Genomic DNA, 16,482 nt, shown 5'->3' on the forward strand with positions numbered 1-16,482 from the left:
TTCAAAAAGCAATATGAGACTATATACTCCATTTAGTTGTTTAGTGTACTCACCAGATCATCAAATTTGTTGATCAGCTGTATGACACCAATTATTTGACCCAGTGAATTTTTGATTGCCATACATAATATGGACTTGTGCTTGAAGTTGCCCTCGATATCGACATTGGCGTCGAAGCGATCATCTTCGTAAGCATTTGGTATGTTCACAGTCTGTGTGAAAGAGAGAATAAAGAGAGTTCGTTGAAAATATTTGGGTTTGAAATTTGTTTTTATATGATACTTTGAATAGAATTGCCGTTTTCGTATATTATTCTGAATACAAAATATGCTTCACGCGGGTCAAATTTTTTTTTAATTTCTAAAGAGGTTGCCATTTATTTATTTTAAATTATGGTTTATTATTGTTTCTAAAAAAATTAACTAAAAAAAGAAAATCGCTAGAATAATAATAAACAATGAACATTAGGGTGGGTAAAAAACTTCACTTATAATGAAACAAAACAAAAAATATATACATATGTACATATGTATATCGATGTGTCTAAAAGCCTATTTTGCAGAGTACCAAGCGAACAATTTTTTTTTTCGACCCACCCTAATGGAAAAATATAAATAAAATATATGTTATCAAAAAATGGCAAGAGCATAATTTTAAATTTAGAATAAAAAAATAATAATTAATTTTATTTTCTGACAATTTTCAGTTAAAAATTTTATTATTTATTTAACAGAGTTGAGAACTCAGAAATTTATACAAAATAATTTGGACGTCTTTTAATTTATTATTAGCTTTTTTACAACTTTGAGATAAGAAATCAATTATTTAATTTAACAAGTTGGCAACCCTGGAACCTTCTTGCTGCTATAAATATTTTGTTTTAACTTCAACCATTTACCCAGTTCAATCTAAGATTATTTATTAAAATTTGTATTATAAAAATTTAATCAATTGTTTGGCAACAATGGTCATGCTGAAGTTCATATTTTTTAAAAATTTTACTAAATTCACATTAACATTTTTAAAGCTTCACCGAAATCTATACATATATTTCTATAAATTTTAAGTTTTCGTAATAATTTCAAATTAAATTAATATAGAAAAATTAGGTGGCAACCTTGATACTATTTTATATAATTATTTTTATAAATTCTAAGAACGTGTTTTTTAAATAGTTCGTGGAAGCTCAGTTTAACACATTAATGTCTTACTTCTAACGTTTTTAAATAAATTTTTTTATTAAATTAATTTTTTTTCAATTTAAATTCTTTTTAATTTTAATTTTTTTTATCATATGCAAAAAAAATTAAATTTTGTCGAATACAAATATAAAATTTATGAAATAAAAAAAATAAATTATTTTAAAATAAAAAAAAATTAATTTTGTTAATTAAAAAATAATACTTCCACAAATAAAAAAATTTGCACGGCATACCCTGCCTTTCGTTTAAGTTCATTCATATCTAATCCGCATTTGAATAAAATGAAACGTGATGCAACACCAGTTCACTTACCTCACCAGTTGTGGCCACATAGCCGGTGATGCCCACATTGATGGGGAATCGTGACTCATGCGGACTCGTACGTGACGTATTCTCCTCTTCACTGAGATCATTCGCTTCGAAATCGAACACACGCGAGAAGCTGCCCTTCGAAGCCTCGTGCAACAACAAGATCTGCACACGCTGACACTGTATGAGACTTTGCATGTGTGTTAGTATACGGAATACCATATGCTCAATGGTGCTCTGCTCCTCGAAGATCATACGCGCCAAATCGAGCAAGACCTGATTGCGTTTGATTTCCAGTTGGGATTTCTCGTAAAGTTGAGCGTTACGCAAACCGATGCCGCAGAATTGCAGGTAAGAGGCAAACACCTGAAGAGAGCAGGCAATAAAGAGATATTGTAGAGAAAATAGAGGGAGATAGAGAAAGAGATAGGGAAGAGTTAGAGAAATGAAGAGTAAAAACGTGATTTTAACACTGCATTAAATATTCATAAAAGCTAAATTAATATTATTTACTGTTATTAATTCTACTGTGCTAACTACCGTTATAAAAATTTAATTTATTCAAAAACTTCTGAAATTTTTTCGCCTTTGCAAATACTTTTTGACCATAAAACTTAATTGACTACTAAAATCCTCTAACAGCGACAACTACTTCATACAGCAGCGCTCCACTCGCGGCCATGTGACCACGTGTCAGCCAGCGAATGGCAAACTTTTAGTGACGAAATTAAATTTTAAGTGCGACAAAGTTGTTAAAAGAAAGTTGTCTTTTGAGATTTTCCAGCGCCAATAAAAATGAAAACATTACACCATTACACCCATAGACAAATAAGGCGATAAAATTTCTTTGAGGACAAGTTCGCATTTTACACGCGCGTAGTATCGAGCGTTGTGGCCAACAAAGCGCGCAACCAATGAAAGGAATCGACCGGAAAATGGTTAATGTGCTGGAATGTGAAAAGTTCGCAACAATTCGCCCGGAGCATTTGCGGTGGTGCCACCAACAAGTAAAAGGCCATATGCTTGTTGTTATTGTACGCGGCGTATGTATGCATGTGTGTCGTGGAGGAAAATAGCGCATAATAAAATGGTGCACAACAAGTGAGCGCCATAAAAAATTTAAGAGTGTCTGCTGAGAAATTGAAAGCTGTCTATATACATATGTATATAGTTAACACATACATAAAATCCTCTATGCACCACATAAATTTCAAATTAGTAGTTCTTGAATCGCGGCTGAGTTTAGCACAGTTATTTACTCTCAAGTTGTTTTATGCTCCCGCTTATCCCCCCTTAACCTGGTAAGTTACTTCATATAAAAGTTTATTGCTTATCAGTGCGCGCCTTGCTTACCTTCTCATCGGCCTCAGTGAAGCATTCACCATTTAATTTATTAATGACCTGCGCCACACCGATGACATCGCCCGATGAATCCTTAATGGGCATACAGAGCAGCGCCTTCGTTCGATAGCCGGTTATGCTGTCAATTTCGCCATTGAAGCGCTCGTCCTGTGAATGGCAAAAGTGGAAATGAGAGGTAAAGGGTTAGTAGTAAAATAGTAAATATTTTTATAAAATAATGCTTGAACTATAGAGAGCTTTTCTTATAAATAATAAGTATAAAGTCATTAAATTCTGTAAAGCTATATTATACATATATATATTACACACTAGCTTAGTTCATAGGGATTGCGAACGTTGGTTCTTTGTGATACCTAAATATAACTAAACATATGGTTATCATGTCCTGAAGAAACGACGAAGCTAACCGAAAAGGTTAGACCAAGGACACGTCAGTACCCTATAAAATACATATCGCCACCTAAAATCCAAATAATGTAACTTCACTTTTCATGAAGGCTTGCGTGGCATTTTGCCCTTTGTTATACAAAAATTTCAACATATAGCCATTTTCATCATTACTTTCACTCGTTTTTGAACAACTGTGAATTTTTTTCAACTTCCCCGAATTTTTTTTTTTGGTTAAATGAAGCTTAAAATCTCATCCAACACTATATGGTATGATACAATGTGATTGGTAGCACTGGTGATATACGGCTGCAACGACATAATACGAAATGACTTTCGAGTACCCAATATATTGGTTACCATACACTCATATTGAAATAAAAATTAGAGTTTTCGTTATTAAATGGTTATATTTCGGTTATTATATCTTACAACGATTTTTAACTTTCTTTTGATGGTACGTAATTTTTAAAGTCCCAGATTTATAAAAAATCAGCATGATGAGCTAAATCGAATCAACTTTGTCCGCATGTCTGTCATAATATAAATAATATGGTCCCTCAGCTTTTGGGACATAGATTTGAAATTCTGTCCCAGTCCTTTTCTTACCAAGAAACTGCTATCGAACTGCTATAGCATATAGCTCTCATATAACCTGAACAATCGGAATCCAGTGTTTGTATGGAAAACATTTTCATTGGATGAGAAATTTTCACGAAATTTTCCTTAAAGCATTTTCGAAAGCAACAATGCACTCTCGGAAGAAATTGTCAGATCGGACAACTATAGCATCTAGCTGCCATACAAACTGACTGATCAAAGTTCTTCCAATGAATATTTTTTATTGATGAAGAGTAAAATTAAAGTCTCGGTGCAACCGAAGTTAACATTTTTTCTTGTTTTTTTTTTCAGCCAGTCAGCCGTCTAGAATATATGCATTTACTATACTTAACAAGACCCTGCCCTCTTATTAAAAATTACGCCAAGTGACAATATAATTAACGTGTAAAGCATATAATTGATATCGGTTTATCATTTTCCTGGAATATTCCCCGCATTTAACTCATTTCCTTCCGTAGCAACCGCCGACTTCGGCACACTTTTGTGCATGTGCTTATAGCCAATCAAGAAAGTAAGTAGGTAATCGTCATGCACGGCACAGTGCATTCGGAGAAAAGGCAATTACTCACGCAGTGTAAAGTGAAAATGTTGCGGTATTAAAAAACAGACACACAAACGCACATATATACTCACATATGTATATGTAGTATATATACGTGGAAATGCAAATGGATGACGCGCTCAACAGCTTCATCATAATCACGAGTGAACAGCGGTCGATAACGCTATCAGCGCTGCTTGAATTTTGAATATTTATAATGTGGTGTATGTATATATAAATATGTAGATATATGTATATAAAGTCATATATATATATATATATATATATACAAATATGTGTAAGTATTAAAATATTACCACATAGGCATAAGGTCTTAATGCGATATTTGTATTTGCTTTGCTTTCATCATCAGCAGCAACGATTGGCCTTATCAGTGTTTGGTAGAGTGATACATTTTATTATTGCTTGCTTATCATTATTGCTTTTAATAATGCCTACCTATCTATCTATGAATATATCTATTGTATGACTATATGTTTGGTATTCTCACGTTTAGATCCACGTTGTCCCTGCAAGTGTTTGAGATTATTCATAAGAATGATAAAGTGTTGTTGTTAGCGGAGTGTTGACTGTTTGTTCATCAATATTGCACTCGAGTCATCAAGTAATCAGCATAAGAGCTGATTTTAGATTTCAGCAAAGTTTATAAAAGTGAGAAAATCTACTAAAATTTTATTAGCAGTTATCAAGGCTTTTATAATTGAAGAACTTATATTCGACTCACACAACCTCCGGCTCGCTACGGAAAAATAATGCTGCTGCTGCTAATAAATAAGCACATACTCCACAAAGTAAATATGCAAACGACTACGGATCTTCTTAGGACACAAACAGCAGTAAGCTACCTAGGCGTAAGACTGAACCCCAGACTAACCTTCTGGGTACAAATCCAGCACGCCGCGGGAAAGTCAGCGAAGATCACCTCCTAACTCATCAGACTAATGGCAAATATAGGAGGAGGATCCAGCTAAGAAAAGAGGAAGCTTCTAATGTCGATGACAATCAGCGTTCTATTACTCTGAATGCATCGCACCGCAGCTCTCAAAGTGGCTTCAGCCTACCGAACAGTGTCAGGCGATGCAATATTAGTTATAAGCGGTAATTCCCCAATTGACCTTCTGGCATACGAAAGGAAAAAGCTGTGGAAGCTGGAAAATTTGGAGAAGTCATACCCATGTATGCTGAATTAATTCCACTCGTCCCACAATTTAACCCTAAAAATTTCATCCTCCTCACTCATTTCCCTCATTACTTTACAAAGTTACAAACTGCATTTTCTTTTGATGTAAAAGTTTCATTTCTCCAAAACATAATAACACAACACTTATACGTACATTTTCAAATTTCTGACTTCAGAAGATTAATTGCTAAAAGAACTGACGCCTGAACTCGTTAAGCCAGCTAAGCACTTGCCAAAGCTTTACAATTCAACACATTATATAACATACTTGGACAGTGTTCCGGCCAAAGCAGTGCGCCCAAGAATTGAAAGCAAGAGAAATGTAAAAACTTAAAATCTATCATTAATCTTTCTTGTACGTCTGCTTGTGAAATACCGTAAAATGCGCCGGCAGTGGCCAGCAGTTGAAAATATTTCTTTGCTGAGCCAAAGAGTTACACGCGCTTTGTTGCTGACAAGTAATGTAAGCCTGTATGTGCATTCATGGGAATGTAGTTTGCTGTTGAATTTTATTCCGGTTCCTTACTATGACTTCTAAGTGAAGAAATCAAAAAGTTGGTGCTGACAAATAGTCACTGACCGGAACTTCGAGCTGTTTAAATTTTACTTTGATTCGTAAATCAAAATTGCCGCTCGTATAAATATGATTAATGATGCACATGGTGTCATAACGGAAGTAGCGATAAAAGTACACAAATGCGCACGAAATACGTACACGGTACATACGTACATATAATATGAGAGGAAAAACATATGTGAGTAAGCAAAACTGAGTTGAAGAGTTATTTATGGGATGAAATTCAACTTTTTAAAGCATATACGTATGTTGTTGTAAAGGCATATTGCGTAGTTTAGAGTTTCGAACTTATTGCAAGTAGAAGTGGGAATAAATTTAGAACTTTCACAAATATATCGATACATACAAGTATATAATGTATAGAATTTCTTGGAGGCTTGGTTGTCAAACCAGCTGTGATAGCAAACTCATGTTTTGACATTTATATTGCATATAGTGCTGAGATTACGCTGTAACAGTTAGTGTCAGTGTGAGCTAACTCATTATTCTCAGATTTAATCACAGTGATCAAACAGCAAAAATTATATCCAAACATTTTTCCTATATTTTCTTTGACAATTTTCTTTGAAAATCTACACCTCCATGTACCCTTTCCTAAAGTAAAAGATCACTATAATAAAACTTAATATAATATTGATTATTAATTTTTTTTAGAATTTAGTTGTTTTGGGAATTTCCTATTGCTTACCTGATATGCATCTGGTATATTAACTGGTTCACCGCTCTCGGCCACATGACCAGCAATGCCCGAACCCCAAGCAACGCGTACTTCCTCTTGCTGTTCCATTTCTTCCACGGTGCTGCGTGGACAAACGTCGAACAATTTAGATACGAGACATCTAAAGGCAAAATTATGAAAGCGAAAAATTATGAAATAAATAACTTGAAGTTATATTTATAAATAAATTGTACAATAATGAGTTTCGTTCGTTTGCGTTATTACAAAAATGGTGTAAGAGAAGCTAATATTTGTTGATTCTTTGAGCTTTTAAGAAAAGTTTAATTTTTTGTACAAATTAATTAACAAATTGAACTATTCCGAGTAAATCAATAAAATATTAAAACAAAATGGGAAAACTAGCAAAAATATCAAAAAACAGAAAAAAAGGACAAATAAGAGATTAAAAATTAAGAAAAATTAAAAAAAGTTAAAAATTATAACTTAAGAAAAAAAACTAGGAATTTAATTAATAAAAATTGACAACGTAATTATTAAAAATTAAAGACAAATAAATTAATATTAAGTACGAAAAGTAAACAATAAAAAATGTTAAAAATTAAAAGAAAATTAGGAAACTTAAGAAAAAATTAAAATTTTTTTGTCAAATAAATAAAAAATAAATAAATTTGATATAAAAAATAAAAATTGAGAAATTTAAGAAAAAAATTAAAAATTAAGAATTTAATAAATCAAGATTAAAAAATTTAGAAAAAATAAATAAAATTAGAATTATTTTTTTGCCAAATAAATAAAAAGATAAATAAATTTGATATAAAAAATTGTTTGTAAAATTTCAAAAAATACTCTTATTTTAATTTATTGGAGATTAAACGTCTGATAATAATATTTATAAATAAAATTAATAAAATAAATATATTCAAAATGCATATGTACATTTTTTTCTAGAACATTTTTAGATAGACATTTTTGAGATAAAACAATTTGAAAAAAAAACAAGTTTGTTAATAGCAAAAATATTATCAAAATAAATTAAAATAATTAAAAAAAGGAAGATATTTTTTTTTGCTACTACAAAAATATATGAGAAATTAAATAAAATATATGCTGCTAAATTAATATATGATAATTTAAATTTAAAGAAATTCAAAAATTGCACAGCCACACATCTTTCAATATATACTAATGGATTTAGAAAAAAAAGACACAAAAAAACATTAAACAACTATTCTTCAGTTAAGATATTTTTAAATTGTCAAATTGTTTAAAGGATATGTATGAAATAGTACACTTTTCTTAAATTTAGCGCAGTTTATGTTTTTTTTATTAAAACAAAAAAATTAAAAAATAATAATAACAAGAGTAGTTTAGGTAAAAAAATTTGTGTAAAAAAAGGCACTAGAAAAAATCGAAAAATTTTATAAACAAAAATTGTTTTAGCTAAAAACTGACAATTTTGTATTTTTATTTATTGTTTTTTTTTGTTTTTCAATTTCAAAAAAGTCTTACACATAATATTTTTAATTATCAAACACAACAATATCCACACAGTCTTTCTGTTTACTCACTTCTTTGGTCCATCATTTGCGGTATTGCAACGGCCCTGCACCAGAAACAATGAGCCACGGTCTGCATTCAGCAAAATTGATACATTCTGCAGGATTTTATGGCACAATGTACGCACTTCCAGTTCGTTGCAGATATCCTTTACCTAATGCGCATTGTTTTTGCAAATTAAACAACAACGTGGTTGAGGCAAAACACGTACACACACACACATGAGGAGGGAAGTATTTCAATGCATTTTAAATAGTTGTTTTGTTTCCATTGTCGGTATGGTGTCCATTGTGTTGATAAGCAACAATGGCGTTGCCGCAAGCGGTGGCAAGAAATATTGCATTCATATGAGATGAGGGAGAGAAAATTAAAAAGAGAAAAGAAAATTAATATAAGCTGCAAGCAAATGAACACAATTGATATTTTTATTTACAATGTAATGCGCGCAAATTACTTTCCCATTTCATATATTAATTAAAGTGAGCAAACGAGTATTATTGCGGAAATGAGAGTGCCTTAGAGGGTTGGAAATTAATACAAAGGCAGAGCTTGTAATGTTGCCGGTAATGGATTTAAAGGCTTTAAGTAAAATTGAATAAATTCAAGCTGAAGATTTTTTTAAATATTGTATAAGAAAAAATTATAAATATTTAATTTTTAAGGAAAATTAAAAAAAAATTAAATATATTTTATGACTGTATCAAATGCTAATTTAACTTTAGTGCTAAATATAATAAAAGCAATCTTTTAATTCAAATATTTAGGTTTTCATAACAACTATTTACTATAATACCTTGGCCATCGCTGATCAAAAGGCAAGCCTTACTGCTATACGAAATCAAATTAGAACAAAAATATTCTCAAATTTTATCTAAAGTGCTATTTCTGTGCCTGCATATACATATGCAACACTAAAATTTTCCGCCCAAAAAAGGATATTTACACACTTTGCGTGCACACGTGGCGTATACGTAACCACCTTCCCATAACTAACACTGCCCATAAGCAATAGCTCAATAACGAAAGGTAGCCTTTAATCAACTAAAAATACTAAAAATACATTTGATACTCAAAATACCAATACTAACGCCAAAAACAAAAACAAAGCACCATCACTATTAATGGTCACTAAGCCATTACAAGGGCCAGCGAACACGCAACACTTAGTCTGCCTACGAATTTTACGAAATTTGAAGTTACTGTTTTTGTTCTCGCCAAACTCAAACTCAAATTCGAAATTGCCTTATGATATACCGACCGCCTTAATTAAGCACTACACACCACCACACCACTATGCTTGCAGTGCTAACAACCGCGCTACACTTAATGTATACATTCAATACACGCTGCCATTATTGTTGTCCACTGCAAGAGACACTGTAGTTGAGACACAATGAGACAATACCTTACCAGTTCAAAAATGAGCTCTTTCTCATCCAACGCCTTCAATTCGTTGCGTGACAAACGTTGCGGCCGATAATAGCCCATTGTGCCGAAACTGTGCGCCGTCTGTCCATGATGATGATGATGATAGTGATGAGCACCGAGAGTGCTCGTGCCATTGGCAGCATTATAGTTGCCATTGCCAGCGCCAATGTTATTGCCATTACTCCCACCGCCAATGCCGCCCATATTGCTGCTGTTTGTTGAGCAATCATTTTGTGTGCCTACACTTAAGAATGTCGGTGTACCGTCAATGGTGTTGACAATTGGCTTCAGCAGACCGCCGCGTTCAAATTCATGTGCTGATATTTTTCTGCAAGCCAAGTCCAATCATTCGCGTATGTGTGTGTGTGTGTTTGTAGCGGGTTCACGTGCGCAGCGAGTGTTTAAATTGCCATTGATGCCAAGAATAACACGCCAACGGCCAGCCACATTCATGGAAATTCATGAAAATTATTACGAATCATCAAGCAGAAGTGTAGAGTCACAGAGAAGAAAACATGAAAAATAGAGAAATTAATTTTATTTAATTAATAAGTCATGTTTAGTGCTCAATAAGCGATAGCATTGCAATGCTCTAAAATGTACAATGAGCTTAATTAAGAGAGGATGAAACTAACACTCGAGGTTACTATTTCTTGTATAAAATATATTTAAGATACAACATTTGAAACTATTTTTGGTTTATTCAAGTACTGATTAATATTAAAATGGAGAAATTTTTGATCGATTTTTAACAACAAAAAAAAATAAAATATTTTAAAAAGTAAACAAAATAAACACAATAGTTTAATAAATAGGAAATATTATTCATAAAAAAAAAAATATTATAAAAACAAACAACAATAGAAAAATAAGTTTAAAAAAAACAAAAAAAGTATATATATTTTTCTCAAATTTCGAACAATATTAAAATAAAAAAAATTAAAAAAACCAAAGAAATAAGAAATATAGTTTACAGAATAATGATACTTTTTTATTGTCAAAATTAATTTTCCGGCCGGAAAAAGTACGAATTTTTAAAATCTGAATTGAGCTTTCCGACTCTACTACGAAGCCATATTCAAACAAGCTTGATTAAAAACAGCACAGTCCTTATCTATCGCCAAATTTAAGCCAGCAGAGGGCAGTATATCAACGGATTATAACCACAATAGGATACACCACAACAAATACATATATATGTATGAGTGCACACAGTTGAACGTTGGTTTGAGGCAGCACTGAAATAGTTTTTTGCGGTTAGCAACTCAACTTTTCTGGGCCATTACACCACTTATCTGCTAATATTGCCTGCCTGCCACTCAACAAAATGGCTAAGTAAACATATAAATAAAAAAACAGAGAGCAGAATGTCAGAGTACACTTCATCAACTCGAAGCCTTGCCGCACCAACACCATGGCACAAGCCTAACCAATAATGGCACACATATACAAATATATGCATGGGGTGTGTAGCCGGCACTTGCGTGGGTCGCCCTTATTATTGTTGTTGTACATTTATTAAGTACCAAACAGCAAACAGCTGTGCGTTGAAATGGAGGACAATCAACCGTAGATAATAGACCATAGAACATAGGCAACAAGCCTCTGGCAACATAACAACAGCACAAGAGCGCTGTGGACAAACAGCCAAGGCGTCTAAAATAGTAAACACATAAAGGAGGAGCAGCAGCACTAGTGCTGAAAAAGCCAAAGGGCGGGAAATGAAATATGTGCGTTGTATAGGTCAAAAAATCATGCTTGGCTTATAACAGGGCGTAGCAAGCGTCTATCGGCTATGCTAAGTCAGCTATATTTAGCTTTTATCATCGATATAGTACAATACATTTATTAATAGCATAATCTGTTGTAGCAATATTACAAATTTCTCATTAAAAGGATGTCAGTTTCGATTTCAATGAAAAGGTCTGGCTGTATGCAAAGCAAAGCACCTACGCCCACTCAGCGATTACTCTAGAAGCTGGGCAACAGTTAGGCGCTGCTTAACGGTAAATATTGATGTATTGGCGATTACTCATACATATATATGCTGATTTATGAGAGGATACCAAGAGTGAATATATGGCTCATATAGAGCATAGCTCAAGCTGCTTATGTAATACACTGATTTCTCTTCGTTTTGATGACAATATCTGGCAAAAAATAGTCTAAGTGTGGCTTAGTTTTAAAGACTGACTCTAGAGGGTCACAAAAATAGTTTTAAAGTGAAATATTTATGTGCTTATGCGGTGTACGGTGACAAATTTGGGTTTTCACTGAAAAAATCTGCAAAATTTCTCATCAGCCATTAGATAATACCTACATTTATTTAAATATGTTTTGTACATACTTCTTTGTGATTTTTTATTAATAAAAAATAAAATAATTTTTATTTTAAAATAATATTTTTTTTATATTATAAATAAATAATAATTTTATTTTTTTATTCCTCCACAATAATCATTATTTCTTGTATATTTTTCTGATTTTAGCAGTTTTTAAATAAAAAATATTTCCTGAAATATAAATGCACAAAATTCATTTTTTAACTCTGCTTTCGACTTACCTCACCGGCGTTGTGGCTCCCGATCCACCTCGTGATGAGCAACTCTGTCCATTTGTATGTGTAGGTGAGCCAGTCAGCGAGACATCATTGCCAGCTGTAGTGGCATGTGAAACGAGCCAAGCATCAACTACCTGACGTGTGGCTTTTCTGCAAAGAACAAACATAAAAAGTTAAAAAATTGGTATCAAATTTTTTTTTTATATAAAATGTATGAAAATTAAAAACAAATGGCCTTGTAGAAGTGTGGGCGAATTTTTAACGGAATTTTGCAACACGAAGGTTGTTGCTGTTGAAGTGGCAGAGAATATTCCTCAAATGATTTCGATGAAAGGTGGCGAGCTGACAGTCCCTCGCCACTTCGGGTCCGTTCCGTTTACTTAGACCCAACTATAGTGGGAACGATAGTATCGATCTGTCGCGGGTTTGAGTTATTTTACTTATAAATATATATTAAAGCAAAAAAATCTGTCTCACAGAAAATTTAATATTATGTTCTTCAACTCTATTTTATTTTATTTTCTTATTACTCTCTTTCTGAACTTCTCCTCACAGTTTTAAAATTTCTAGTTTAAATATTTTTCTAATACAAATCTCTCTAAAGACAACTTCAAAAAATAAATAAATAAATAAATAAAAAATAAAACCAATTTCATACGTTAAAAACAACATACAAATGGAAAAGCTTTGAAATGAAAGCAATTTTGTCACACAAAATACTAAACTGCTTCTCACTTCGCAAGCAAAAATGGAAAAGGAACAGGAAAGCTATCAATCACACTCAAGACTTCTTCCAAAACCAAAAATCAACACTTCAGTGAGTTCAAGGACAAAAATGTTAAATTCTCAAACTTCTCTACAGCCAATTATAGGCTATTTATTCATGATGCATATATGCGCACAGCTTGATAGGTCCTTTCTACGCTTGAAAACAGCAGACAAAGTCAACTTCATTGAAAAACATTGCAGCTGAGTGCACTTCAAAAGCCATAGCCAGCAACATAAAAGCCAAACACAACAGAGTAAATATTATTTTATTTTATTTTAGATATTTTACTGTTGTTTATTGCACACACAAGTCTGTTTGCCTATCGAGGCAGCTGCATTGCCGACCGCAGGACGAAAATAATAAATTTTGCAAGAACAAATCAAAATATGACAAGAGCATGACAGCGTCAATAAATCATTCAAGTTAATAAAATAACAGGATGACACACACTTGCATATACGCATATGTGTGTATGTTTTTAGTAAATAAATTGCAAAAATTCGCACATAAATATAATGCTATTGCCTGCCAAAAGCGCAGAAATTGACTGCAGTGACCCAAATTTCAAAATTTTATCTAAACACATAAATTGTGACACTCGCTTGTTCTTTCGTTACTCTGTCATTGTTTATTTTTTATTTTTCGCGTTTTTGTTTTTGTTTTTCTAAGCGCTTACACTTTTACTGCAATTATTTCGGCAAATATTTGCACAGGCTCACAAAAGTTGGCTCTGAACTTGGCTTGCTATTTGTTGTTGTTGTGCAAACATTTAGTTTTTGTTGTTGTCCAAATGTTTATTTTTTGTTATTTTTGTTGCTCTTAAGTGAGCAGTAAGCAAGTGGCTTTACAGTTTTGCCAAAGCCTAAACCTAAGCTGCGCCATTGTTCACTTTCCACTTCACAGAGGTTACTCATACGCCATGGCGGCAAATTTATTCTGTTGGCAAAGTGGCTACATTTTATTTTTTTGATGCAGTTATGATTGTATGGAATACAGGTTATAATTATACGGTATCTTATTCGTCTCAAACGTACTCTTATGTACCGTTATATGCCACTATTCTTAAACAGTTGCATTATAGAGATCTTGGATTACTTAATATTAGTCAGCAAAGTTGTGTTGAAAAACTACGTTGAATATTTTATGAATAATATATTTATGAAAGTTTGCTGAAAATTTCGAAATCAAGGTAAGTCATTATTTGTAGAGCCATTTATTATATAACTCACTCATTTCCTTCCAAGTCTTCTGTTCAAGATGCTTACTCTCAATTTTTCAAGTGCTATGTGACTAATAATTTTATATAGAAACTTTTATTTGTTATCTAATTAACTCTCCGACTCCAATTATGCGCCCTTCTCTTGAACCACCACCATAAAAGGACCGCTCTCTAATATGCATACATTTTCCTAATTTGCAAACATTTCCTACATTGCACACGCTTTATTAATAAAAGTCAAACACAAAGCTATAAATAACCATCTTATACAAAATAGCCAATAATGTCGCAATATTTGACACCCCGCAAAAACCCAGAAAATATATATGTACATTTATATATATAGAAAGCAATCACATTCGCCAGCTGCTGTTGCTAAATCTCACCCAATGCGGATTTATGCAAATCAGATGGACAAAAGCGCACAAAAATGTCCATAATTTATAACCAATATACTCACAAGTGCCCGCATACATGCACAGACATCGCCATAAATACAAGTACATCTACAAACACATGCGCATAAGCTCAACCAAACTCTGCGAATTTCACGCCAAACTGATTTTGCTGGCAAATGTTTTTAGCAAGCAAGCGGCAAATATATATAAAAATATTTTTAAACACCATAAAGGAGCATTAATGCACATTCCTACATTCCTGCACACGCACATAGCATATACTCCCTTCTTTTGCCCACATTAATAAATTTTCTTTTTATTAATGGCCAATTTATGGGGTCAGCTTATTCGGCTTCCGCATGAAAGAGTTTCCACTTTTCCGCTTATTTTTTTTGCTTTACCCCACCTTCAATTAAATCTTCACACTCACAGCATTGACGCTCGCGCCACATTGCTTGCCAGCAATTGAAGTTTTATATTCATGCGCACTCTTCCACACTTGCCTGAATTTTTTAACACTTTAATACAATATTTATTTTCATATTATTGCATTTTATTCAGTTATTTTTATTTCAGCTTTGCGTCACTTTGGTCTCATATTCCCTTTATTGCTGCGGCGCGTGTTCGTTGGCGGACTCAATATCATTTGAATTCATTTCACTTACTTACATAACGAAACATTATTACAGCTGCTCGTGTTGTCGCTAATAAATTGATTGACATTGTAATATCCTTTAATATCCTGATTCCGTTGGACACAATTTATGGAAGTTCTATTTTTATGCCCACCCTTCACCTCTCATACTTCTTAGTGATTTTGTGTGCGGTTGGTTTTTAGATGTGCGTATTATTGGGGGTAATAGGATTGGCTGCTTCGGGGTGGCATAAGGAAGTTATCAAAATTAATGTCGCTCTTGAGTCAACATGAAGTTTTTCAGTGTTCTCTTAATAATTGGTTTGATAATTGATATAAAATTAATAAAATAAATGTTTTTTGTAAATAGTAGTTTGGGCTTACTTGCTGAACATTAACTAAATAAAGCTTAACTTTTCTCTTAGCAGTGACAAGAACCAACAACTTAAGAAGATGATTTCTAAATAAAAATTTACGACAAGGTCGATTTTTTTACTGAAAGGAAGAAGTCAACCGTAGTAATCCACGAAGAAATAATTTCAACATTTGGATCTTCTTAGCAGAGACACCTACCAACTTCTTAACGATAACAATTTCAAGCGTAAATTTGGAAAAGATCGATATTTTTTTACCAATCAAATATATAAAAGTGAATTAATCCGACAATTATGGTATTTTTACAACACCCATTTTACACAGTTAATTGTTTAACATTACTTGCTGAATATGAACTGATTACAGCTTAATTTTTCCCTTAGCAGAGACACAAACTAGCAGCTTATTGAGAAAATTTCTAACTAAAAATTTACTAGAGGGTCTATTTTATACTGAAAGGATCAATAGAAGTCAACTGTAGTGATCAACTTGGAAATAATTTCCACATTTGGGTCTTCTTAGCAGAGACACATACAAACTTTTTACTTAGGAAAGACACGAATCATCAACAAGGTAGAGGATTTCTAAACAAAAATTTACGAGTGAGTCCATTATTTACGGAGAGGATCTATAGAAGTCAACTGTAGTGATCACCTTGGAAAT

The 16,482-nt window shown here is 32.7% G+C and overlaps 1 protein-coding gene across 2 annotated transcripts in view; it reads right to left on the bottom strand.

Annotated features, from left to right (window-relative positions):
- LOC120767359 (dual 3',5'-cyclic-AMP and -GMP phosphodiesterase 11) overlaps nt 1-16,482 on the bottom strand; it is an 87,797-nt gene that overhangs the window by 8,885 nt on the left and 62,430 nt on the right. For both annotated transcript variants that reach the window (XM_040093327.1, XM_040093328.1), the window contains exons 4-10: nt 12,428-12,574; nt 9,847-10,192; nt 8,448-8,590; nt 6,889-7,039; nt 2,865-3,020; nt 1,515-1,877; nt 54-212 (exon numbers count right to left, since the gene is read on the bottom strand). In XM_040093327.1, coding sequence (XP_039949261.1) covers nt 54-212; nt 1,515-1,877; nt 2,865-3,020; nt 6,889-7,039; nt 8,448-8,590; nt 9,847-10,192; nt 12,428-12,574 — 1,465 coding nt within the window. The remainder of the gene's footprint in view (nt 1-53; nt 213-1,514; nt 1,878-2,864; nt 3,021-6,888; nt 7,040-8,447; nt 8,591-9,846; nt 10,193-12,427; nt 12,575-16,482) is intronic.

Source organism: Bactrocera tryoni, chromosome 2 (assembly GCF_016617805.1).
Source record: "Bactrocera tryoni isolate S06 chromosome 2, CSIRO_BtryS06_freeze2, whole genome shotgun sequence".
In the NCBI taxonomy this organism is placed as follows: Eukaryota; Metazoa; Arthropoda; class Insecta; order Diptera; family Tephritidae; genus Bactrocera; species Bactrocera tryoni.